This window comes from Coffea arabica, chromosome 2c (assembly GCF_036785885.1).
Source record: "Coffea arabica cultivar ET-39 chromosome 2c, Coffea Arabica ET-39 HiFi, whole genome shotgun sequence".
NCBI classification, from domain to species: domain Eukaryota; kingdom Viridiplantae; phylum Streptophyta; class Magnoliopsida; order Gentianales; family Rubiaceae; genus Coffea; species Coffea arabica.
In genome coordinates, this window is record NC_092312.1 from 5,105,458 (window position 1) to 5,129,444 (window position 23,987).

The 23,987-nt window shown below is 36.0% G+C and overlaps 1 protein-coding gene across 2 annotated transcripts in view; it reads left to right on the plus strand.

The window, feature by feature from the left end:
- The first annotated feature begins 285 nt into the window (after nt 1–285).
- LOC113730336 (anaphase-promoting complex subunit 1-like) overlaps nt 286–23,987 on the plus strand; it is a 29,650-nt gene continuing 5,948 nt past the window's right edge. Inside the window, exons 1-29 of one of the 2 annotated variants that reach the window (XM_027254966.2) lie at nt 286–691; nt 909–972; nt 1,776–1,860; nt 2,419–2,705; nt 2,869–2,974; nt 3,067–3,227; nt 4,362–4,549; nt 4,621–4,690; nt 5,357–5,524; nt 7,608–8,098; nt 9,102–9,561; nt 10,049–10,387; nt 11,157–11,240; nt 12,379–12,471; nt 12,626–12,685; nt 12,940–13,038; nt 13,298–13,438; nt 13,753–13,833; nt 14,401–14,472; nt 14,938–15,009; nt 15,898–15,991; nt 16,069–16,151; nt 16,244–16,300; nt 16,449–16,526; nt 16,617–16,738; nt 16,823–16,983; nt 23,394–23,470; nt 23,546–23,659; nt 23,745–23,846. In XM_027254966.2, the coding sequence (XP_027110767.1) occupies nt 465–691; nt 909–972; nt 1,776–1,860; nt 2,419–2,705; nt 2,869–2,974; nt 3,067–3,227; nt 4,362–4,549; nt 4,621–4,690; nt 5,357–5,524; nt 7,608–8,098; nt 9,102–9,561; nt 10,049–10,387; nt 11,157–11,240; nt 12,379–12,471; nt 12,626–12,685; nt 12,940–13,038; nt 13,298–13,438; nt 13,753–13,833; nt 14,401–14,472; nt 14,938–15,009; nt 15,898–15,991; nt 16,069–16,151; nt 16,244–16,300; nt 16,449–16,526; nt 16,617–16,738; nt 16,823–16,983; nt 23,394–23,470; nt 23,546–23,659; nt 23,745–23,846 (4,236 nt within the window). In that variant the 5' untranslated portion in view covers nt 286–464. The remainder of the gene's footprint in view (nt 692–908; nt 973–1,775; nt 1,861–2,418; nt 2,706–2,868; nt 2,975–3,066; nt 3,228–4,361; nt 4,550–4,620; nt 4,691–5,356; nt 5,525–7,607; nt 8,099–9,101; nt 9,562–10,048; nt 10,388–11,156; nt 11,241–12,378; nt 12,472–12,625; nt 12,686–12,939; nt 13,039–13,297; nt 13,439–13,752; nt 13,834–14,400; nt 14,473–14,937; nt 15,010–15,897; nt 15,992–16,068; nt 16,152–16,243; nt 16,301–16,448; nt 16,527–16,616; nt 16,739–16,822; nt 16,984–23,393; nt 23,471–23,545; nt 23,660–23,744; nt 23,847–23,987) is intronic. The other variant, XM_072073798.1, reaches the window with a different exon arrangement.

Sequence of the window (23,987 nt, forward strand, 5' to 3'; positions counted from 1 at the left end):
CCAAATCAATTCCTTCCCGTACTATTAATTAATCTATTTTCCTTGGTCTTGCCATTTGTTCCAATTTAATGCCAATCTCATGGAACCAAATTGCAGCCTTAAATCAAATGACTTTTCAAAATTTTTTTTGTTAAAGTAAATCATTCATTGATTAATCATTTTTTAAAATTTTAATTTTTATAACACAAATAAAAAGTCTTAAATTCCAATTTCCCACTTATGCCCCCTCTTCCAACGTGCCACACTGCCACCAACCCGTCGCTCCCGCACTATTGATTAATCCGTTTCCTTGGCCTCGCCATTCTCTTCTGCCACTAGGGCAGTCATTACAATTTCGAACTCGCCTGAAGCTACTCAACACCAAAAAGCTAAAAAGAGCGGGAAAGCCCAAAAAAAAATTAGACTATCCTTCAACGGTTCACACCCTCACCCCCTTTCTGACACTATTGGCTGACCCTAGGGCAATGCCTGTCGGTGATCGAGAACTGAATGTGCTTGGCGAGTTCAAACCATTCGGCTTGGTCGCCGAAGCTTTCGACGGCAAATCTTCTTCTGACAATCCCCAGGATGATTACTCATACTTCTTGTTCGACCCGGAAGTTGCCCGACAAAGAGACGACGCCGAGAATACGGTCTGCACATCGTCGACTACCGATGGGAGTGAACACGAACTCTTCATCGGAGGAAACCGGTAATATTATCAAATAATGTTCTGCAGTGTTTATCTAATTTCTGATTAGTTCAATAGAATTTTCAAATTGGGGCTGCATTTTGTGGTCAATTATGAATATATGCTAAGGACATCAGACTTAGCTGAGATAGCAAGCTCAGAAAGCAGGTTATGCAATGTACTGTCAGGTGAATTTGATCAATTTAGCTTGATCGTTTATGTTTGTCAACCATGACAGGATAATATGGAGCATTGGCGCCAGAGTGTACAAAAGATTCAGTTTTCCGTCCAAAGTCTTGAAGGTGATTTTGCTTACTTTACTTAATAGTTTCATCTTCAACTTCTCCATTGGTTTTACTTTTGATTAGTTTAAAGGTGCTTGGCCTGTAACTGCTATCAGAATGGGATGAATTAAGACGTCTGTGTATTTGCTCAGCTTCAATAGGAATCTGTTTAGTGCTCATAAATTGATTTATTACTCGAATAAGCCAGAAAATCCAGTTTGGCTTTCAAATCAATTAGCAATTGTAGTGGGTTATGGCGTGATTCCTAAGATTCTTCTATTGCTGAAATCTTTGCTTGTGTTGCCTTGGCATCAAATTTTTTTCTAGAAGGAAATGATTAGTTTAATGCATTAGCCTCTCCAAATTGATTTAAATTTCTTGGTCTTTCTTCTATATGTCGACACTACTCTACGTTGTGAAAGTCAGTGGCTGACAGATGGATCCTGCCTAGCGGCTTTGAATATCCTGAATCACTGCATGTAAAGAAAGATGATATTGAGGGTTCATATACCAAACATAAGATGCTGTTATGGAGAAAGAAATGAAAATTCTGAAGCTTGCTAGAGCTATCAGTTTTGAGCATTAGCTTGATAAGTTGCAGTTTAGGTTGTAACTCATGGAGCCTTTTGTATATTGCACCCTATGAGTTGCCTCAGTTTTTTCCATACACATGTTAGTTCTCTATACTCCCACGATCTCTTACCTAAAATAGATTTTGCTTTAGAAATTTCCTTGAGCAACTTTAGCATCCATGACTGCTGACCTTTCTTCCTTATTTCCAAATGGGAAGTTTTAACAATCATTTCGCTTGCAAAATCTAGGCATGTTGGTGCCGGATGGGTGATTTGTCGGAGGCTCTTCTTTGTGTTCTTCAGATCAATAGTTTGACCATCTACAATACATCAGGTACATATTTCATACTTTTGTGTACTATTCACTTCTTCTGGATTCTTTAGCATGACTGCTGTTACTTTACTTCTCATAAAAGTTCTTCTGCTGTCCTACTTTCACCATTTTCTTTGGCCCACTTTTTTTCGAGTTTCCTGGATCTGATGAGCTCTCTGTTTTGCACTAGCATTAAATGCCTGCTGTTACAGTCTTTTGATGATTTACCTGTACTTTCTTTTCTTAAGACCATTGATAATGTCATTTTTGAAACAAAGATTGGATCCGTGGTCCTGCAGAATGGGAACCAGACATTTTCAGTTTCTCTTCTCTCCTTTTCTTTTCTTTTGCCTAGGTTATCGAAGAATGTTATGGAGCCACTTGGTTCTTGAAGGACTTGTGATTGTATGTTTGCATTTTCTGCATCCTAACAGTAAACAGTGAATTCAGGGATGCTTAGAATAATTGCCTATGCAAAAAACCTGTGCCATTATGTTTCTTTTTGTTCTTGTGCTTCTCATGCTACATGCATGTTCTTGATTTAGATTCAATAAAGAATATTGATGATCTTGTCCACAGGTGAAGTTGCATCTGTTCCTCTTCCTCACAGCATTATATCAGTTTGGCCTCTTCCATTGGGTTTACTCATACAAGATGCACCCGAAGGGAATTTCTCAGTGCACATTCCATTTTCGTCTCCTTCTGCATCTCTAAGCACTCGTGATATTGCTCGTTCAAGAAGGGAAGTTGGATACAGCTCTCAAAATAACTCTACTGCAACTCATGCCTTTGATTTTATCTACAAGGCTGATGGAACTTCAGGATCCTCACATTTGATATTGAAGGATCCACTGGAAGAACCTCAGGCATGCAAAACGTTTTTCTATTATGAATCTTGCATATTTTATTTACTTTTCTGGTTCTAGGTGAATACTGTTAAGCTCTCTTGCTGTTCTCATTTGATTTGATGAGAAGGCTGTGCTTTTTTTTTTTTCAGTATAATATCTTAGTATTTTCTTGATTTCTCAGCCAACTTATATTGAGGAAAGAGGAAAACTAAACATCATTAAAGAGTTTGATGAACGAACAATATGGACCAGTAATTGTGTTCCTCTGATGGCATCTTATAACAAAGGTAGCTCATTGTGATCTCTACAAGCTATCACTCCAATTTCTTTGAAATCAAATTGAACACTAATTTTCCATGTTTTACCTCTCCATTTGAAGGAAAGATGCAACATTCGGTGTGGGTTGCAGAAATTATCAACTCTAACCTCGAAGTGGTAAAATCTGGATTATCTGATGTAGTGCCTGCTGGGGTGCTAACAAAACAAATTTCCTTTCGAAGGATATGGCAGGGGAAGGGCTCAAATGGTCCTTCTAGTAAGGTGTTCAACTTGTTGTTATATCACATGGTGCTTTCAAAGTGAAGTCAAGAAAATCAATCGGTGCTTTTTGAAACTGTTAAACTGTTTGTCATTTCTTGTTTGTCAATTTTAAGTTCTTTATCAAGGCAATCCACATTTTTAAACATGAATAAAATTACTTTAAAGAAATACCATGCACCAGATTTAACTTTGGGCTTTCCTTTCACTTGATTTCTGCTCTGGTGATGTGGTAATTGTATAGGCTAAAAGATTAATTGGACAAGGCTCTTGATGGTTTGATGGAAGTCAATACTCACATGCAGCATTATGGAGTGATACACTTTGAAATGAATATTTTAGAGAACTTGTAGCTTATCTGTTATTTGTGTTATGGTAATTGTAGTAAGTATTGTTATTATGTAAAGGAATTTTGTGGGGAAACTTCAAATAGAGTAGAGCAACAATGCTTTTTGTATGCCTTTTCTCTTATGTCATAATCAACATGAAAAATTTCTGGTATTTTTTCTTAATTATGTTAGCCTAGGACATCAGAAAGGCTGCTGTTAAATTATGACATTATTATACGTGTATATGTTATTTGTGCAAAAAATTCATAATTGCTTTCTAAAGATGGCATATTAGGTTAAGTTTTTTTAAGTTGTCATAAGTTACACCTTCCTGGAAAGTCAAGACATATCATTGGAAGCTCAATGCTCCTGTACACCAGTTGCTTGGTAGTGGATGAGCTGTGGAACTATACGAGGCTTAAAGCTCACTGCATGGTCCTCTTATACTGTAAAGATTTAAAAGACTTGTCATTCCCTTTCCACTATGAAGCATCGTTGTCATATCTCTTTTTGGTTTTCAAAGATATACTTCATTTTCAAACTTGGTTACTGTTGCCTGTAAATTATTTATTGATAAGTTAGTCCCATAGTTTTGACTTTAATCACTTGAAAGCTGGATTGTTTATTGTTGTTTTAAGTACTTATTGCACTTTCCCATGCCATTTTAATACTCCTTTGTCAATAGTGGTATGAACTGTAATATATATCTAAGTAACTCTGTTATGTTCATCAAGCATTATGCATTATAGATTGGTACCTTATTTTTCCTAGTGTATTGTAACTCCACTGGCTGAAGTTGTTTTACCAGGTGTTTTTGGCAACTGATGACGATGCTGTGCAAATTATTTGCTTTCTTCTCCATGAGCAAAAAAAGTTGCTATCAGTCCGGCTTCATAGTGTAGAAATAGATGATGAAATTGTTTATGATATTAAACCTGACATGAGCTGGAGCATTCCGGCAATTGCTGCAGAACCTGTTATTGTTACCCGTCCTAGGTATGTTTTGTTTGCTCAATCTGTGTCACTTGTTGTTGTTTACAGACTCACATTGTAGTTACTTCTTCCAGAGTGAACATTGGCCTGCTTCCATTTGTAGACATCATTGCTTTAACGTCAGAGAACAGCCTTCTTCTCTATGTAAGTTGTTCAAGTTGGCAACCCCTCATTCGCACGAATTATCTTCACATTTAAACAAGAGGAATTATGCAAAGTCATTCTCGATAACTTCTTCATTTTTCAATATTGCATCAAACCAATTCCATTTTACCAGTTTTTTTTTTCTTATGGAAGCAACTGTACATAATCAGTGCCAATAGTTGTCAAGTTTTTAAACAACTTAGGGGGTACTGACGTCTTTTCAGGTTGTTTGCAGTTTTGCTTAATAAATCTGCTTGTTAGTGTTTATTTGTTTTTGTTCCTTTGAATCAGATACCTTTCCCACGTTTTTGGAGTCTGTTCTAGTTTTTGTCGTATTTGAGATACTTTAGTCATGTCTTTGCACCAATTGTTTGTCCATTTTTTTTTTTTTAGAGTTTAACATTGACTTCTTTGCCAGGAACGAAGAAAAGATTATCAGGCTCAAGTTTCCTCCTTAATTTTGAAAAAATAAATATTTTGGCACATTACCTTACTTTTTCTTCATACCAAACAAGATAACAAGAAAGAGATAGGATTGCTGTTTGAGTGGCCCTGGTTTGGCACTTTCAATCTTAGTAAATTGGCATTTTGGTGGAAGTTGTCTATATGGTTGTTCCACCTATGATGTAAAAGTTTGCTAACCTTGTTGATTTTGTACTGTTGCAGTCTGGGAAGCAATGCCTTTGTAGATACACATTGCCTTCATTTTGGGGTAACCATCAGCTGTCGTGGGTTACAAAGTCTTCAGAGACATCCATTATTCATGAAATAAAAGCTACTGGGTTGACTGATGCTGTTCAAGGGCGTGTAAATGTTGTTGTAAATAGTGGAAAGGTATACTTGTTAAATCACGTTCCCCACTGTCTAAAGTTTAAGAAGTATTTGGCACATCTTTTACTTGTTCTGGTTACGTTTAAAATTGCCCATGTACTAATTATTGCCTGTTGGGAGAGACTTTTGTGTTTGACATGTTTGACAGTTTGCTCTTTGAGTGGCTATGGATGAATTGCTATTTATATTTCTTGCGACTTAGGTTCCGTTTGATAAAACTGAATCTGAATTTTGAAGTCTGAATTCTGAAATCTGAATACTGAAACAATTAATTTGCTGAATTTTAAGCACTGAAAATAAATATGTGAATGTCTGAATTTTAATGCTAAACTTATTTATACTGTTTGATAAACATTTATAACTGAATGCTTAATAAGTTAAATTTGACAATTTTGCCCTTATATTTTTTCATCCAAAAAAGAAATAGAACCTATGATTTAATTAGCTAAAAGTGTAAGGTATGAAAATGATAATATTTATTTTTAAATCAAATTAATATAAAAGATGAATTATATTATATGAAGAGTACCGAGAAGAAGTGAAAGTCATTCAAAAGGGAGAAAAGAGAAATAGAAAATCATGAGATAGAGAATATTAGGTTGTTCAATTATATAAGAATTTCGAACTTAATTAATAAATAAGGGTAGATTTGGTAGATAATATAAGGTAGTTGAAGTAATTCTATTGATTCTTATCAGAATTAAGCATTCAGTTAGGATTCTTGTGCTGAAAAAAATACACACAAGTTCAGCACTACTTAACAAGTTTAGCAAATGAATTTTCATTTATCAAATACTAAAAACATCTGAGTGTCTGAAAAAGTTCAGATTCAGCATTTTTTTATGTTATCAAACAGACCCTTAGTCTTTTTCTTTTGGAAGATTAGTTGCTATGGATATCTCAGCGGATTTTGGGTCAATATTGTGGTTGGGAGCAAATTCTAGCAGAAATTGTGACTGATTTGTTGTCTATCACATGTAAGTCCAGACTAACAGAATGATATGACACTTAAAGGTGGTGTGCTTAGTTGTTAAATAGGACCTATTGGAAATGATGCAATCAATCAAATAGAGTATATATGCTAACCTGTCTGATTAGGATTGCTTGTTTGCACCACTGTACATTTCCCTACCATCCGCATGTAGAGAAAGGTGTTGTACATATAGTTTTGCTGGAAATATCCCATAGCTTGTGTGATCATTGACAGAGTTGGCTGGTCAATGCTAAAATGTACAGTTTTCTGATCGATGGTTTTCAGATTGAATTAAAGATGTGCTACTCACCTCCAGTGTAATAATTTGATGAAATATACCAACAAAGGAGCGACAAGACTTGAAATAGATTCAAATATGTAATTTTATTTCCTTTGGCTCAAGAAAACACCATTCCTAGGGTGAGGGAGTAATTTCTGGAGTTGAATTAATGCTCTCAAGTCAGAAGTCTTGTTCTGAACATCTCTCATTGTAAAAAACTTGGGCAAAGTCAAATTTAGATGCTATAGTATTATTTTCCAACTGCTGTACAAGAGCTTATGCCTGATATGAGGGGCCGCCCTATGAAAGGTGAAATTCCTTACCTTGAACATTTATCTTTTGAAATGATGATCATATCTTGAGTCTTCTTTCACTGACCTTTTAGCTGCCTAATTCTCTGTCACTCTGTTGATTAATCTAACATTGATTGTCAATGAATTTGTTGAACTACTGATGCTTGTAGTGGTTATAATAAAAAAGTTTCGGTCTATGGGAATTATTTCTTGAGCACTAATTTCATTTCCAGTAATTCTGTTAGCTTCATTCTGGACTGCAGTCATCAACTTCCTAGGTTTGTCACTTGCTTGATGTTATTTTTAATGATCAACTGCCAAGGGTGATACTTGGCTAATTGGGCATAAAAACTAAGTCATCTTGTTTGCTAGTAGTGTGGACCCATCTTTTCCTCTTCCAAGCATGCAGTCAATCGTTTATACGTTCTGGCTAAGTTTCTGGTTGTTATTTTGTGATTCTGCATAGTATGTTTCCTCTATGGGTCATGTTTGTGGCTGACACTTAATTTGTTTTTGATGTCTTTTCTCTCCTCTCTCTAGATATACCGATGTATTCTTCGGTGTAATCCTTCATCATCACTAGTAAACAATTGCATCACAGCCATGGCTGAAGCACTTAATCCTAGTTTCTACAATCACTTTCTTGTTTTATTATGGGGTGATAGTGGTTCAGCTTTTATGGCAAAGGTGGATTCAGCTGTCAATTCAGAATGGGAGTCCTTCTGTCACGTGGTTATGACACTTAGCAGAAGGTCTAGTGATGTCTCTCTAAAACTTTCGTCTTCTGATTCACATTCATCATGGGAGTTTCTGATCAACAGCATGTATCATAAGAACTATGGCAAGCATAATAGTATTGCTGGAATTCCACCTGTGGCATCGTGTAACCTTCAGGGATCAGACTCATCCCGGTCACTTCTAATGAGAACAGACAATCATGAAGAATCATTTTACATCGAGTTATTAAAGGAGATTCTAGATTCACTTCATGCAGTATATGAAAGCCTGAAACTTGACATTCTCCGCAAGCGGTAACCTCTTTGTTTCCTAAAAATTATCAGTTAGTGCCTGTTCAGAGCCACTTCTGATTCTTTCTTGCTTTTGACTGACCACTTTTTCTCACCCTTCCTCTCTTGCCCTCTCTGTCAGTATGTATGTGTGCATGTATATGTGTATGTTTCCCTTTTCAATTTCATTCGCTTCCTAATATGCATATATACAATAGATAGATACACACATATTCACATGCTGACACGCTATCACAGAATCATGAAAATATAAACATGTTGTGACTTGCCATTGGTTTACTTGAAAGAACCACAACTATATTACTTGAGCTGGAATATTGGCACTTTGGGAGTGTTATGTGCAAATCAAAGGTGGTCAAGTTACCATCAATCATGGGCTTATGCAGAATGATGGTCAGCATCACCCTTAGGACGATAGGCATCTACTTTTATTTTTCTCAATTGTGGTAACCTTAGAGATGTGCACGTTTTTGGGAGGCCAAGTAATTGTTCTTGCATTTACCAAAAACTGACCTTTTTGGTTTATCATTGGTTATTTCTGTAGTGGGATAGCATAAGATTCCTATAGTTTGTAACCAAATGCATTTTATGAGTTTACCCTGAAGTTGAGTCTTGACAGTGCAAGCTTGTACTTATTTGATTGAAGCTTCTTCTTTTAGTAGTTAATTTCCATGTCTGGTGCTTTTCAAGGCTTGATGGACAAAAAGGGGAAAAAGGATAGAAAAAGCTTGATAAATCAATATGCATTCACATAAACAGTGTAAGATGTTGATATGCATGAATTCTGCAGTTATTTGGATTTAATCATAACTTGTTGCGGAGGTTCATGTCCATGGTTAATTCTTTAGCTTGGTGAGATATTTTTAATTTGCAGACTTTTGCTTATGTAGTTGTTGGGCATGGTATTATATTTGACTAATATTAACATTAATTAATGAAATTTATTTTATTCAATTTTACTTGTCTTTTGAGGGTTTATTGACCTTTAAATTAAATGTTCTTGTAGGGATGTAAGTCTTCTTGTAGTTTTATTGTGCAATATTGCTGATTCTTTGCGCGAAGAAGGCTATTTGGATTATTATATGCGCGATTTTCCTAGTCTTTCAAATGACTTTGGAATGTGCCAGTCATCATTGATGAATGAAATTCCTCCTAGTCTTTTTAGATGGCTAGAAAGCTGTTTGCTACACGGATATAGTTCAGCTAAAATTAGTGATCTTCCTTTTCTAATTCGTAAAGATGGGACTTCGGCTGTTTGTTGGGCAAGGAAGATAGTATCCTTTTACAGTCTATTGTGTGGTGCGGAACAATTGGGAAAGGGGCTGTCATCTGGTGTTTGCTATACTGTAGCATCTGGATCACATTCTACTAAAGAGGAGCTAGTCGTTTTAGCCATGGTTGGAGAAGCATTTGGTTTGCAAGAATTAGACTTGCTGCCTGTTGGTGTCTCTCTTCCATTGCGCCACGTAAGTTGACAGCTGAAAGAGTTTTGTTATTTTTTTTACAACCTAATTAGTTAAGAGTGTTTTCCCATATTCTGGGGGTCACCTGTATCAGTTCTAGATTGTCTGATTCTGCTCATGTAGGCTGACTCCTTTGATAGATAAACTTGACATGTCTAACTTTTGCATGATTGTGTGATTCAAATTAAGGAGAGACATAATGAGCTTAGATTCCATCTAATAATAAAAGTTCTTTATCCTTTTCTTTAGGTGATTTCTTCTTAGTTGTACATGGGTACCGGGTACAAACTTTTAATTTTAGTCATTATGTGCTATTCTGATCTTACTTCTTATGCTTTTATGGACCATTTGGTGGTTATTTGTTGTATTCCTCTGTCTTACTGTTGCTCTGGGTCTTGGTTGATAAAAATCTCCTCTAGATTGTCTAGATTCTTTTTTGATCTTTTAGGCTTGAAATCCATTATGTAATTTTCTTTCCTGCGATATTTAGGCACTAGCTAAGTGCCGTGATTCTCCTCCCACTGACTGGCCGGCTGCTGCATATATTCTCCTTGGGCGGGAAGATCTTGCCTGGTCATGTCCTGTTCATCCAAGAAAACCCAAGGAAAATGAGCTTCATACAAATGGAAGTTTGACTTTTCAGTCTGCCCCTTACATGGCTCACCTGCAGCCTGTGACAATTCCTTCCTTAGTTTCGGATACAATTGAGTTGGAGAATAATAAGCTAGAGGATGTTGATTCAGTTGATGGATCTTTGATGGATGGAATGGAGCATATTTTCAATTCCAGCACTCAGTTGCGATATGGTCGTGATCTGCGTTTAAATGAGGTTAGTTGGTTTTGACCACGTCTAATTGATAATATATCCTGTCCTGATGAAGTATTGGAATAAAGATCTCAAGTCTTCATTCTAAAAAAATCACGGTTTACAAATATATTGCAACAACATTATGCGACCCTCTGCGTTTATATGCTCTACAAGACATGTTCACTAATCAGGTTTCCTCTTCAGAATTTCTTTTGTGCATGCTTTTCATCATTTTCTTTACATTCGTTGTTATCCTTTTGGACTCGACATCTTTCTGTCATTCTCTTTTTGTGATTCTGTTTGTCATGAGGAAGCATATTTGCTTTGCTTTAACTGCCTGGCTTAATTTTGTTGCCTTTGTATTTACCTAGATGGAAAAAAAAGTTTTTTGATTCTGGGATGTCATAGTCATGCCTGAATATACCTTGAAAATTGGGATACCTCTACGAAAACAAATTGTTCTCCACATTGTGCTATTTTCAACCATGTGTTTTACTTGTTTTTGAAAGTTTACTTGGACAATTTTATATGCAATTATAAAGGTATACAGTCGTTATTGCTCCAAAATTGCAAGAGGGGCCAATTGACTTGGTTTTATTATCTTATTGCAACATGAGAGTATGTTTTTTTCTTACACATAGGTGTTGACACAAGCTGTTGCTGTCTTTTGCTAGTGGCTTAGTTTCCCCTGCGGTCATCCAATTTAATAGGCTTCCTTTTGGCTATAGCTATAGCCTATTGAAACAGTTTTTTGATTTCTTTGCATGACGGCACCTTTGTTTTATTGTAGGTTAGACACATATTATGTTCTGCAAGGGCAATAGCAATTCAAACACCCGTTAGTCCTACAGCATCTGATCAAGACCTCCAGCAGGTACGTTGATTTCTTTAGCACTTCATTGATGCTACCTCTTGTTCAAATGTTTGAAAGGGTAAATCTGTATCTTTATGTAAAATATGAACAGCTTGTCTTCTGTTTTTTCTAGTTCTTTTCCCATAGTCGAGTGAAACCTGGATCTTACCAGTGTAAGAAGTGCATAAACTGTAGACTCTTGTGTTTTCTGAAACACCATTTGGTTTCAAAGGTTCTTGCTACTTCTGTTATGCTTGTCTTCGACTGTTCCTTTCAGAATGAGGTCCTCGCCTTTGAGTTCAAATACTTTTATAACCTAAAGCTTCTATTTTCAATTACTGCAGATTTTAAATTTTGGTGTAGTTTTAGGAACTGCTTGTGGATTTCAATTATATACTTTATTCTTTCTTGTACAGCCTGGTGATCCATGTTTCAAGTTGAGTTTAATCTATTAACCTTCAAGCTAAAATAACCAATTTTCTTTTGATGTAATTGTGTGGAAATTTGGAATTTAAGATGCTTTGACATGTATCATGTAAAAGTAGTAGCTTGCGGAGTTGGGTTTGTCTTTTTAAATAGCCTATTATACATTAAGGCCCAGCTGTATGACGGTTTGGTTGGTTATTAATCATCTCCACTCTGACTTGACATAGCCTTCTTGGTGGTGTTGCTTGTTTTCCCCTTGCATGCTTAAGTGTGGATCTTGGTTCTTTGGATGCTTTCAGCAATGTGTGCTGTCAAATAAGAATATGGAAGAAATTTGTCCTTATATTGTCACATAAAGTTTAAATATTAATGTGTCAGTTTCAGTGGGATTAGGGAAGATAAAATATAACGCAGGAAGGAAAGAAGAAAAAGCTACTAGTAGTAGTCTTTTTTTTTTGCTTCCTTGAACTGCATGAACTAAGAGTAAGTTTCTTACCTTTTCCTTGCCTTCTCTCACACCAGCCATTCACTTTCTGTTGTATGGCGGGGACAAATATGAGTTATATACAATTCATTTTTTAGTTAGGTACATGTTTTTTAAACACTTATGGGAAGAAAAGCATACACGACTGTACTACTTGGTTTCCATCGAATTTCTTTTGATTTGGATGTCAGAAATTTGTACTGTACCTGTGCAAAATTTAGCTGCTTATAAAATTTATAACATGTATAGGCGCAGTTGTGGCAGCTTGCTCAAAGGACTACTTCCCTACCTTTTGGTCGTGGTGCTTTCACACTTGCCACGACATGTACTCTTTTAACAGAGGTATTTACATTTAGTTCTTGTGCCCATTTCTTTCTCTTTCCTGCAGGTGTGTGGAATTTTTTTTTTCAAATTCATGCTCTTGCATGGAATTTTTGTGAGACTGTTGCTTATCAAGATGTCTTGGTTGTATTGATATGCCTTGAACACTGTGCAGGCACTCACAGTCCCAAAGCTTGTTTTAGCAGGCCGGCTACCTGCACAACAGAATGCAACAGTATGTTCAGTTTTAATCTGTGAAGGATTTGCTGTAATTTGCTGTTTTATTTTTTTGAATTGTAATGCTTATTTGCACTCTCATTGAGAGAGTAGGAAATTTGGTTTGATCAAATCCCTTAAACCGCTCAAACTTGTCGTGCTTTTCCATTTGTATTAAGTCTTTGCAAAATTGAGAGGTAAGAATTCCTGTCGAATTTTCTGTTGAGAACTATAGAGAATTCCTGACTTATTGTAAACCAATGTGCTTGGAAGGTAAATTTGGATCCAAATGTTAGAAATGTACAAGAACTCAAATGTTGGCCTGAGTTTCACAATGCTGTTGCTGCTGGACTGAAACTTGCTCCCCTGCAGGTTTGCTTTTGGTTTCATAATTTGTTGTTTGATTTTGTTTGTCTTACCGATTAAATAGTTACATCAATTCATTTGTTTGTTTGATTTTATTTGTCTTCATAATTTGTTGTTTGATTTTATTAGGTAGTTAACATCGAGTTATATCTCTGTTCTGTTTTACATTAGATAGTGGAACATGCATCTCTCATTTGCTTTTTACTATATTTTACCTGACCACAAGCTTTTTTCAGAAGGATTTAAATTGGCTTTTTCCTTGCAGGGGAAGATGTCAAGAACATGGATAGTATACAACAAGCCTGAAGAGCCCAATGTTGTCCATGCCGGGCTCCTTCTTGCCTTGGGGTTACATGGGCATCTTCGTGTGCTGACCATAACAGACATTTACCAATACTATTCCCAGGTGAAAATTGAATCTGTATCTTGCATCAAATAGTAGTGATCACATTAATCTCTATTCTTCTTTTTTTTTCATTAACTTATGATAGTCCAATTAATTTGGCCTTCGATTTTGCAGAAGTGTGTTGCTTCTTATGTTGTGAATTTCCTCTTTGATATCGTATCAGCCTCTTCTCTGTCTAGTGCTTAAGTGCCTTTCCTGTTTTTCTTTTTTCTTTTTTTTTCCCTGGATGCTATTGGTGATACTATTTCTCTTGTTGAATACATGCTTGTCCCTTCAGCTCTGAGTACTGTAACGTTTGTGACCTTCTCTTATAGGAACATGAAAGCACAACTGTAGGGCTAATGCTTGGTCTAGCTGCATCATACAGGGGAACTATGCAACCTGCTATTTCTAAGGTGGAAGAATCTATTTCTCTCTCTCTCTCTCTGAGTTCCCAAATTTAGTTTTTCCTTCTAAATGTTTGTTGTGTTAATGAATCGACTTGCAATATTGAATCCTGCGAAGATTGTGATTTTATGGAAGTTGATTTATTTTCAAATTTTTTTCTCCACTCTGGCAGTGAAGTGCATTTCTTATTTGTCATAACTATGTGAACTGAAATTTGATAAAAAGAGTTTTAGCTAGTTCTTTTCTGGTTCTTTCACTGGATACTGCTGTTCCTAGTAGGTTTATGCAAATGTCAGTTTTTACATTAAAGAATATGTACGTCATTCGGACTGTTCCCAAAACAATCTTCTGGTTCTGGTTCTAGTTCTGGTTTTGAAACTATTTCTCCTGTTGATGATATTGGATTGTTCTTGTTAGTTTTTTACATTGTCTATCCCATTTTAGAGTAAGATTGAACTGGCGCTACAAATCTTTGTTTTAAATGGTAGGGGCATCTCATGCTATTGTTGGATATGATGCTAAAATGTGACTTTTTGCTGCTAATGGTAGTTGCTGAATTGATCTGTTTTGAACAGTCTTTATATGTGCATATACCGGCTCGGCACCCCTCTTCCTTCCCGGAACTAGAATTACCAACTCTTCTACAGGTACTGTCATGACACCTACACGAGTTCTCTGTGATCTTGGATGTTGCTACGTCTTTGTCTTCATTTCCGTATGGGCTTCATTAAAATAACCTTCAGTTGTACTTATATTTTGTTATGCATTTCAAAAAGCATACAAGCATCATGTTGCTAACATGTTTCTCTATGTTTGAAATATGATTTTTGCTGAACTTGCTATGATATCTCTGATTTTTCCAGATCTGTCGCGATTCCTGTGTCAACTTTTTATTCATTTCGTACCATATATCTTCTTCCCCCCCCTCTTTCTTTGTGTCGTGTTGTTTAATGTCATGATGATCAATGTTTCTCTTGTGAAAGAATACATCTGCTAGTAAAAGTGTTACCCAAAAGCTTTCTTGTTGATCTACCAGGAGTTGTTTAAGCTGGTTACTATGTTATTTACACCCTGATTCTCACTTGGAGTTGTGATTTTCATGAAACATTCAGTCAGCAGCACTTCTGTCTGTTGGGCTTATTTATGAAGGTTCGGCACACCCACAAACAATGCAAATTCTTCTGGTACTTTTTCATCTTTTATTTAGTGGCCTTTTATGTGTTCTGAAGTATAAATGTAACTGATGCATCTGCAATTGTGGTAAATATATAAAATGTATTAGTACTAGTTCTGTTGGTTTTTGCTCTGAGTTTAAACATTGAAAACTGTGTCTTACGTTTTTAGTCCTGCTGATCCAATAGTGTAATAAGCATTTTTTAAAAACAGTCCAAATGCTCTTTTTTGGTGTTATGTTCCCACATAATAGTTTGATAATGGTGCTGTCCTTCCATGATTCAGTAGAAAAAAGTCTTTACATGGGAAGCATGCACAGATTGTCTACTTTTTTGTCAGTTTTTATGCTCACGTACTTTTTAGGTCTTTTTTTGGGGAAGTTAACTATCATGGCCTCACAATGCACATTGTCTGATGATCTTTATCGACTGGTTGGCTAGAAATAGGTTGCAAAGGATACATGCAGTGATTATTATTATTAATTCCTCAGTTATATTTGAAAGTTTGTAAGTTCTCATGGAGAGTGGATTATTGTGACCTTTTGATGGATGTTGTTCGGTGATATTTTGTTCCTCCAAGTATTGCCTTGCTTTAATTTTATTTTCTTGGATGTACAATTGATAGGGCGATTTGGTTTGAAAATGATTTTAACATAATATGAAGTGGAAAACATCTTTTCTGCAGAATTACCAGCCTATAGTGGTAAAGTTGTCAACCTTAGGGATACTTGAGAGCCAATGAATTATTGGGTTCAAGAACTTCTTCTTCTACCATTTGAATTATTGTGCCCTTAGATATTGTTGTGTTCTTGAATGCAAAAAGAGTGGTGATGTGATGTTGTGGCAAATGCTCTCCTATTGTGTAATATTTCTATCAACTTTAATCTTTGACCTTTTCAGGGTGAAATAGGTCGGAGAAGTGGAGGTGATAATGTGCTTGAAAGGGAGGGCTATGCAGTTTCTGCTGGATTTGCTTTGGGGCTCGTTGCCTTGGGTATGGTACTCTATCTCTTAGGTGTATGAATTTGATAAAGCTAATAGTTTTAGCTGACTGTTATATTTTGACCCAAGGTCGTGGTGAAGATGCCCCTGGCTTCATGGAAAGTTTGGTTGATCGGTTATTCCAATTTATTGGTGGCAAAGAACAGAAAACTGTATATCCATAGTCTTTATTTACTCCCAAAAGTGCTGCAATATAATGTATATTTATAAATTCTCCTTTTGAGTTTGTTGATTTCTTCTTCAGGAAAGATTCTATTTTCTTACGCAACCAGTTGATGAGCACCAGCGAACTGTTGGACAGGTTTTACATCACTCTTCTTTCTTTAGTACCAATTCTGCTGGTTATATCAATATTTACACAATCTAGTTGGAAATATGGTGCTAGTTATCTGCTGTTTTAATGGCTCATTTTCTCCATTTTCTTAAATGCTGCTTCCACTGTACATTAGGTAATGGATGGGACTTTGGTAAATATTGACGTTACTGCACCTGGAGCAATAGTTGCTTTGGCTCTAATGTATATGAAGGTAATTTTGCTCTCTGAGAATTGGCTATTATAAACAATATTCTTAGATATTCTATTTGAAAATCACTCATTTTTCCCACTTGATTTACAGACAGAATCAAAGCTAATACTGTCTCGGCTGTCTATTCCACAAACACACTTTGATTTACAGTATGTCAGACCTGACTTTATAATGCTTCGTGTCATTGCACGGAATTTGATACTTTGGAGCAGGTAGCATCATTTACTTAAAATTTCAACCAATGGGTTGTTGGCTTGATTCCTTCTGTAGTTTGACAGTAATGATTCGATTTTCAGAATTTATCCTTCTGAAGAGTGGATTCAGTCCCAGGTCCCCAAAGTTGTCCAACATTGCATCGATGGCCTTGCAGATGAGATGGATGATGCCAATAACATGGATGCCGAAGCTTTTGTTCAGGCATTCGTCAATATAGTGGTTGGAGCATGTATTTCTCTTGGTAAGCTATGCATTTTTGTACCCAGAAAGTATTTCTCTTTGTTGTTGCCTGTTGTTTCATATCTGTGATTAGTTTTACGTACACTGGATGAGCTCGTTACTTGGGGCTTACAATTTGAAGCATTCTTTATTTCTTAAGCTATGTCTGTTATAGGGGTCTATACTTTGCTTCCTTCGTATGAATCTAGAAAACATTAGTCTGGTTGCCTTGCCTATGTGATGCTTTGTATGCTATGTTGTTTTAAAAGCATTTTTTATATTCATTACCCAATATGTTCTGTTTTATTCTTAGTTTTGTAGTTGTTGAGAGGGTCCAGACTGTTCTCGTAGCCTTTCTTTGTTAATTAATAATTAATTTTGAAAACTAAGAAAAAAGGGAGAGAAAATACTTTTTCTTCGTATATTTGGATTACACAATATACAAATATATATACACAAATGTAACATAATTTAGATCCTAAAATCATGTTAATCTAAATCCATTTATTACCTAATTAATATATGATATTATAATCATATGATACTATAATCAATCAAATCTAATCTTTTCTAATATTTACAATATCAAATCTTTCCATAATATCAGATCACTTATCTTCAACACTTCCCCTCAAGATGGAGAATAGATGTTAATCATGCCCATCTTGCCACAAATGTAATCAATTCTCGGACTATTTAGAGGCTTAGTGAAAATATCAGCTAACCGTTCTCCAATTCTCACATGACTGGTTGAGATCAAGTTTTGCTGAATTTTTTCACGAACAAAGTGGCAATCAATTTCGATATGCTTTGTTCTCTCATGAAAAACTGGATTTGATGCGATATGAAGGGCAGCTTGATTGTCATACCATAATTTCATTGGAAGTGAGTTATTGATTCCCACCTCACACAATAATTGATGTATCCATATAAACTCATAAGTGGATTGTGCCATAGACCGGTATTCAGACTTTGCACTAGAGCGAGATACTACACTTTGTTTCTTACTTTTTCACGATACCAAATTACCTCCAACGAAGACACAATATCCAGTTGTAGATTTTCGATCAATTTTTGAACCTGCCCAATCCGTATCTGAGAAGCATTCAACATGAGAATGGCCATGATTACCATATAGCATACTACGTCCTGGAGCTCCTTTAAGATAACATAAGATTTGCTTTAAAACTGTCCAATGGGTGGTTCTTGGTGAGGACATAAATTGACTCACAATATTAATCGGATATTCAATATTCGGACGAGCCACAGTAAGATAATTCAAAATTTTCACTAATCACCGGTACATTTCAGGATCTGAAAATAACTCCCTATCATCTGCTGTAAGTTGCATGTTGGGGATCATTGGTACATTGCATAGCTTTCCTGTTGATTTCAAAAGATCAAGGACATATTTCCTTTGGTATAAGAAGATACCTTGTTTACATCTTGTAACCTCAATGCCTAAAATGTATTTCAACATACCCAAATCTTTTGTCTGGAAGTGTGATTGAAGAAAATTTTTAAGAGTTGCAATACCTGCATTGTTACTACCAGTAATAACAATATCATCAACATAAATCACTAATAGGATAATACCAACTTTAGATTGTTGATAAAAGACAGAATGATCAGAATTACACTTCTTCAGGCCAAACTCTTGAACCACCTCACTAAATATGTCAAACCAAGCACGAGAACTCTGTTTTAAATCATATAATGATTTTCGGAGTCTACAAACCTTACCAAACTCCCCCTAAGCAACAAATCCAAGTGGTTGCTCCATATAAATTTCTTCTTGGAAATCCCCATGAAGGAATATATTCTTAACATCTAATTGGTACAAAGGCCAATTATTAGTAGCAGCAAGGGAAATAAATAATCGAACAGAGGTGAGTTTTGCTACAGGAGAAAACATGTCTGAGTAATCCACCCCATATGCCTAAGCATACCCTTTTGCAACAAGACGAGCTTTGAGGCGAGCAACAGAACCATCAGAATTGACTTTTAGAGCAAACACCCATTTACAACCAATAGGTTTCTTACCTGTTGGTAGATGAACCAAATTTTAGGTATCATTATTATGTAGGGTCATCATTTCTTCCTCCATAGTAGCCCGTCAACCAGGATGTTCCAAAGCCTCAGATAAGTGTTGAGGAAGAGATATTGAATCTAAGGAAGCAGTAAAACAACGCAAGGAGGGAGACAAATGATCATATGAAGCAAATGATGAAACTGGGTAAGTGTACTGTCTTTTACCTTTTTTTAAAGCAATAAGCAAATCAAGACTGGAATCTAAAGACTGAGGAAGCGGTGGATCAGGACTCGGATCTGTAGACAGAGAAGGTGGTGGTGGATGTGAGTCTATGTGTTGAGGACGACGAGTATACACTTAAGTGATCGGTGGTCTTGGAGGAACAGTTGTCGTAACTAGGGCTGCAAACGAATCGAGCCGCTCGCGAGCCGCTCGCGAGCCGCTCGAGTCAAGCTCGAGTCGAGCTTGATGTTAATCGAACTCGAGTCGAGCTCGAGCCGGCTCGAGTCAAACTCGAGCTCGAACTCGAGCTCAGAATATTAAGCTCGTTAGCGAGCCGGCCGGCTCGCGAGCTTGGGTATATATATATTTTTATTTTTATTTAATAATAAAATTACGTATATTATATATATATATTTTTATTTTTTATTTTCATAGTAAAATTACGTATATGTCATTAATATTTTATTATTTATTAAGAAAAAAATATTATTTTATTTATTTTTTTTAAAATAAAATATTTATTTTTTATTTTTTTTCGAGCTCTAGCTCGAGCTCGGCTCGACTTGATTCGAGTCGAGCTCGAGCTCGAAATTTGCCGGCTCGTCCAGCTCGAGCTTGGTAAAATTTAGTCGAGGCTCGGCTCGATTAGCTCAAAACTCGATTCGACTCGATTCGTTTGCAGCCCTAGTCGTAACAGTGTAGACTAGAATATCATCTCTCTCCCCCTGACTACTATAGACATTAGACTCAAGAAAAAATGGATGCGTCTCAAAAAATGTAATGTTAGCAGAGACTAAATAACGATCTAAACTTAGAGAATAACATCTATATCCTTTTTGAAGACGTGAATAACCCAAAAACACACATTTGAGAGATTTGGGATCTAATTTAGATACCTGAGGACGGGTATCACGAACAAAACAAGTACACCCAAATATGCGTGGCTCAATGGGAAATAAAGATTGGGTTGGAAACAAAATTAAATAAGGAATTTCACCAGCAAGCAAAGAAGATGGCATGCGATTAATTAAGAAACAGGCTGTTGAAATCGCATCTGCCCAAAATTGCTTAGGAACCTTCATGTGAAATCGAAGGGCTCTAGCAATTTCTAATAAGTGCCTATTTTTCCTTTCAGCAACACTATTTTGTGGTGGTGTGTTAGGACATGAAGATTGGTGAAGGATTCTATTTTCTGACATATATGAATTAAAGGGTTTAGAAAAGTACTTTTTTGTATTATCACTTCGCAAAATGTGGACAGGCAGATTGAATTGTGTTTTTATTTCAAAACAAAAGAAATAAAAGATGTTAAATAAATCTGAACGACTTTTCATTAAATATAACCAAGTAACACGAGAGTAGTCATCAACAAAGGTGACAAAATATTTAAAACCAGACTTAGATACTATTGGACAAGGGTCCCATATATCAAAGTGCACTAATTCAAAGGGTGATGAAGCCCGTTTATTGACTCTAGGCAAATAAAGCAAACGATGATGCTTGGCAAATTGACATGACTCACAATCTAAATGGGATAAATTCTTAAAATTTGGACACAACTTCTTCAAGGTGGGTAGAGATGGATGATCCAAACGACAGTGAATTTCAAGCGGAGTCAAGATGGAGGGACATGCAACAGGTTTCGGCATCTTCAATGAAGGGGTTTCAAGTGTATACAGACCGCTAGACGCACGTCCTTTACCAATAATCTTCCCCGTCATAAGATCCTGAAAAACACAATATTCAGGAAAGAATGAGACGGAGCACTTGAGAGCTTTTGTAATTTTACTAGCTGAGAGTAGATTAAACGAAAAATTAGGTAAACATTAGACTGAATATAGAAGGATAGATGATATAGGAATTGTTATACCAGAACCCACAATTGAAACACATGACCCATCAGCCAAAGTAACATTCGGATGATCTTTGTTAGGATTAAAAGAGAAGAGGATATCCTTATTACCGGGTCATATGATCTGTTGCACCGGAATCGATGACCCATTTGTTAGAAGATGACACAAGGCATATAATAGATTTACCTGAGTGATCAATAGAAGGAGAATTGATACTAGAAGATGAGTTAACAGATTTTTGTGAGGCCTGGAACTCAGTAAAGCGGGCAAACTCATCAGCAGAGATGAGTATGGATTTGTCAGAAGGCACATAATTGTTTTTCTGGGTTGCGAAATTTGCAAACGGGGGTTGCTGTTGAGGTCTACCATGAAGGTCCCAACATGTATGTATGGTATGGCCTGATTTCTTATAGTGATAACAAACTCGCTGATTTGAGTTGTGTTTTCCATGACCAGCAATCCCACTAGTCTCATTTTTGCTACTGTTTCTACCATTATTTCCTCGACCAGCTCCACTCTGACTCACGAGAGCACTAATAACATTGGAAGTAGACAAATTCCTCGGTTCTCAACACTCGTGTGAAAGTTTCATGGAGTGAAACAATCTCTGGGCTTGAGAGAATTTGTGTTCGAGCAGCATCGAACTCAATTGGTAATCCTGTAAAAAAACTCATTACAGTCATTTGTTTCCGTTGAGACTGTTGAGTTTTTACATCCGTACTAAAGGAAGGAGAGAATTCAACTCCTCATACACGTTTAAAATTCATAAAATATTTTGTTAGGGATCTCTGCTGTTTTTCTGGACGATAAAATTCGTTGCAAATATCATATATTTGATTTAAATTACCCTTATCAGAATGCAAGAAAGCCAAATAATCCATAAGATCTTTAACAAACTCACAATGATTGATGAGACTGACTATCTCATTATCAATAAAGTTTCGGATTTGCAAAAATAGTTTTACATCTTCCCTTAGCCAAACCTTCTTTTCTTTCCCATCAACGGGTAGGTCATCAGTGAGATAATCATCTCTATTGATGCTGCGCAAATATATCCGAATAGTTTTACTCCAATCCAAAAAATTTTTTCCACTCAATTTGTGTTCAGTAATTTCTGATGTTATGTTTAGTAATTTTTGATGTTGTAGGAATAACATCAGAAATTACTGTTTTCATCTCTCTACTACTACCTTTCATATCTGCCATTATAATTCACACAAAAAAGACTTAAAAGTGACTCAATAGGGTCACGTCAAAAAATAAACTGATAACAGAGCCTAGAGCTTTGATACCATGAAAACTAAGAAAAAAGAGAGAAAATACTTTTTCTTCATATTTTTGGACTACACAATATACAAATATATATACACAAATGTAATTTAATTTAGATTCTAAAATCATGCTAATCTAAATCAATTTATTACCTAATTAATATATGATACTATAGTCAATCAAATCTAATTTTTCTTAATATTTACAATGTCAAATCTTTCCATAATATCAGATCACATACCTTCAACAAATTTCTTTGTTGCGCATGTACCACATAGCCACTGATAAGCATTCCTACTTGGAGTCAATAGTGCAAAAGATGGATTTTACATGTTGGAGAGTCTTGTCTGATTTGCTATGTTGATAGCTTCTGGCACAGTTTGCAGATTTCCATGTCTCGACAATTGAGCTACTTATCATAGTTTTGCTGAGAAAGAATATGAAAGCAAGATCTACATTATATAGTCTTGTCATGGGCTAAACTGATAGCTTATGCCAAATTGTGTGTGTTTTATTTTTTTAACTTTTTTTTTTCCTTAATTAGGTGTTAATATAATTTTATCCTTTTAAAAAAAGTAATTTTCTCCTTCTAAACTGTGATGCCCACCAGCAAAACTTTGAAAAGATGGTTCAAAGTTTGAATAGCACTTTTTGTCAGGAAAGTTGTGTATATGGTGTTCCATTGGTAATTTGCTGTTCTTCTTGCTAATACTGATGAATTTAACTGTTCTCTTGAAGCTTTACCACTGTTATCTTCCGCTGGGTATGCAGGTTACAGACTCCCCCTCCCTTGATGTACTATATTTAGAATTTCTTAACTTTTGCTTCACGGAATTTGTGTTTGATATGCATGGTTGATTTGTTTCTTCATGGTTTTCTTTCTACAAATATCTCTGTCCTTGGATTTGCATTTGGTATTGTATTCATCACTGTTAGTTGACAGACTGAGTATAAGATGTAGCATCTTTGAGTGGTAGATTTTTTTAGTTGCAAGTGTGTCATTTAAACTTCTATGGTTTGTATTGAATTTTGAGTTGTTTTTGATGTTTGTAGGGCTGAGATTTGCTGGTACCCGGGATGGAAGGTCACAAGAGTTGCTTTATGATTATGCTGTCTACTTCCTGAATGAGGTCTGTCCTTTGTTCTGGTGTCCGACTATTTCACGTGTTTGTCAGAGTGTATCAAGTTCATTTCTATATTTGCAGATAAAGTCAGTTTCTGTTTCAAGTAAACATTCGTTGCCAAAAGGACTGTCTAATTATGTTGATCGTGGCACCCTTGAGACGTGTCTTCATCTCATTGTTCTCTCCTTATGTGTGGTCAGTGGCCCTTTTTATGCATGTTACTTGTCTCTGTGATCAATATATCAACCGCCAGTGTATGAGATCTGTTGTATCAGAGCAGGTTATGGCTGGTTCAGGACATCTTCAAACTTTGAGATTATTGAAATTCCTTAGAAACCGAAATTCAACAGAGGGGCATTCTAATTATGGTGCTCAGATGGCAGTAAGTAATTTTGCAATGTTAGAATGTTATTCACTCTAACATGCTAGGATCAGCCTATTTACCTTCTACTGGTACACGTGAAAACATATGCCCAAATATTTAAAAATGGCAAGAATTTGAGAAGGTTTATAATCCACAGTT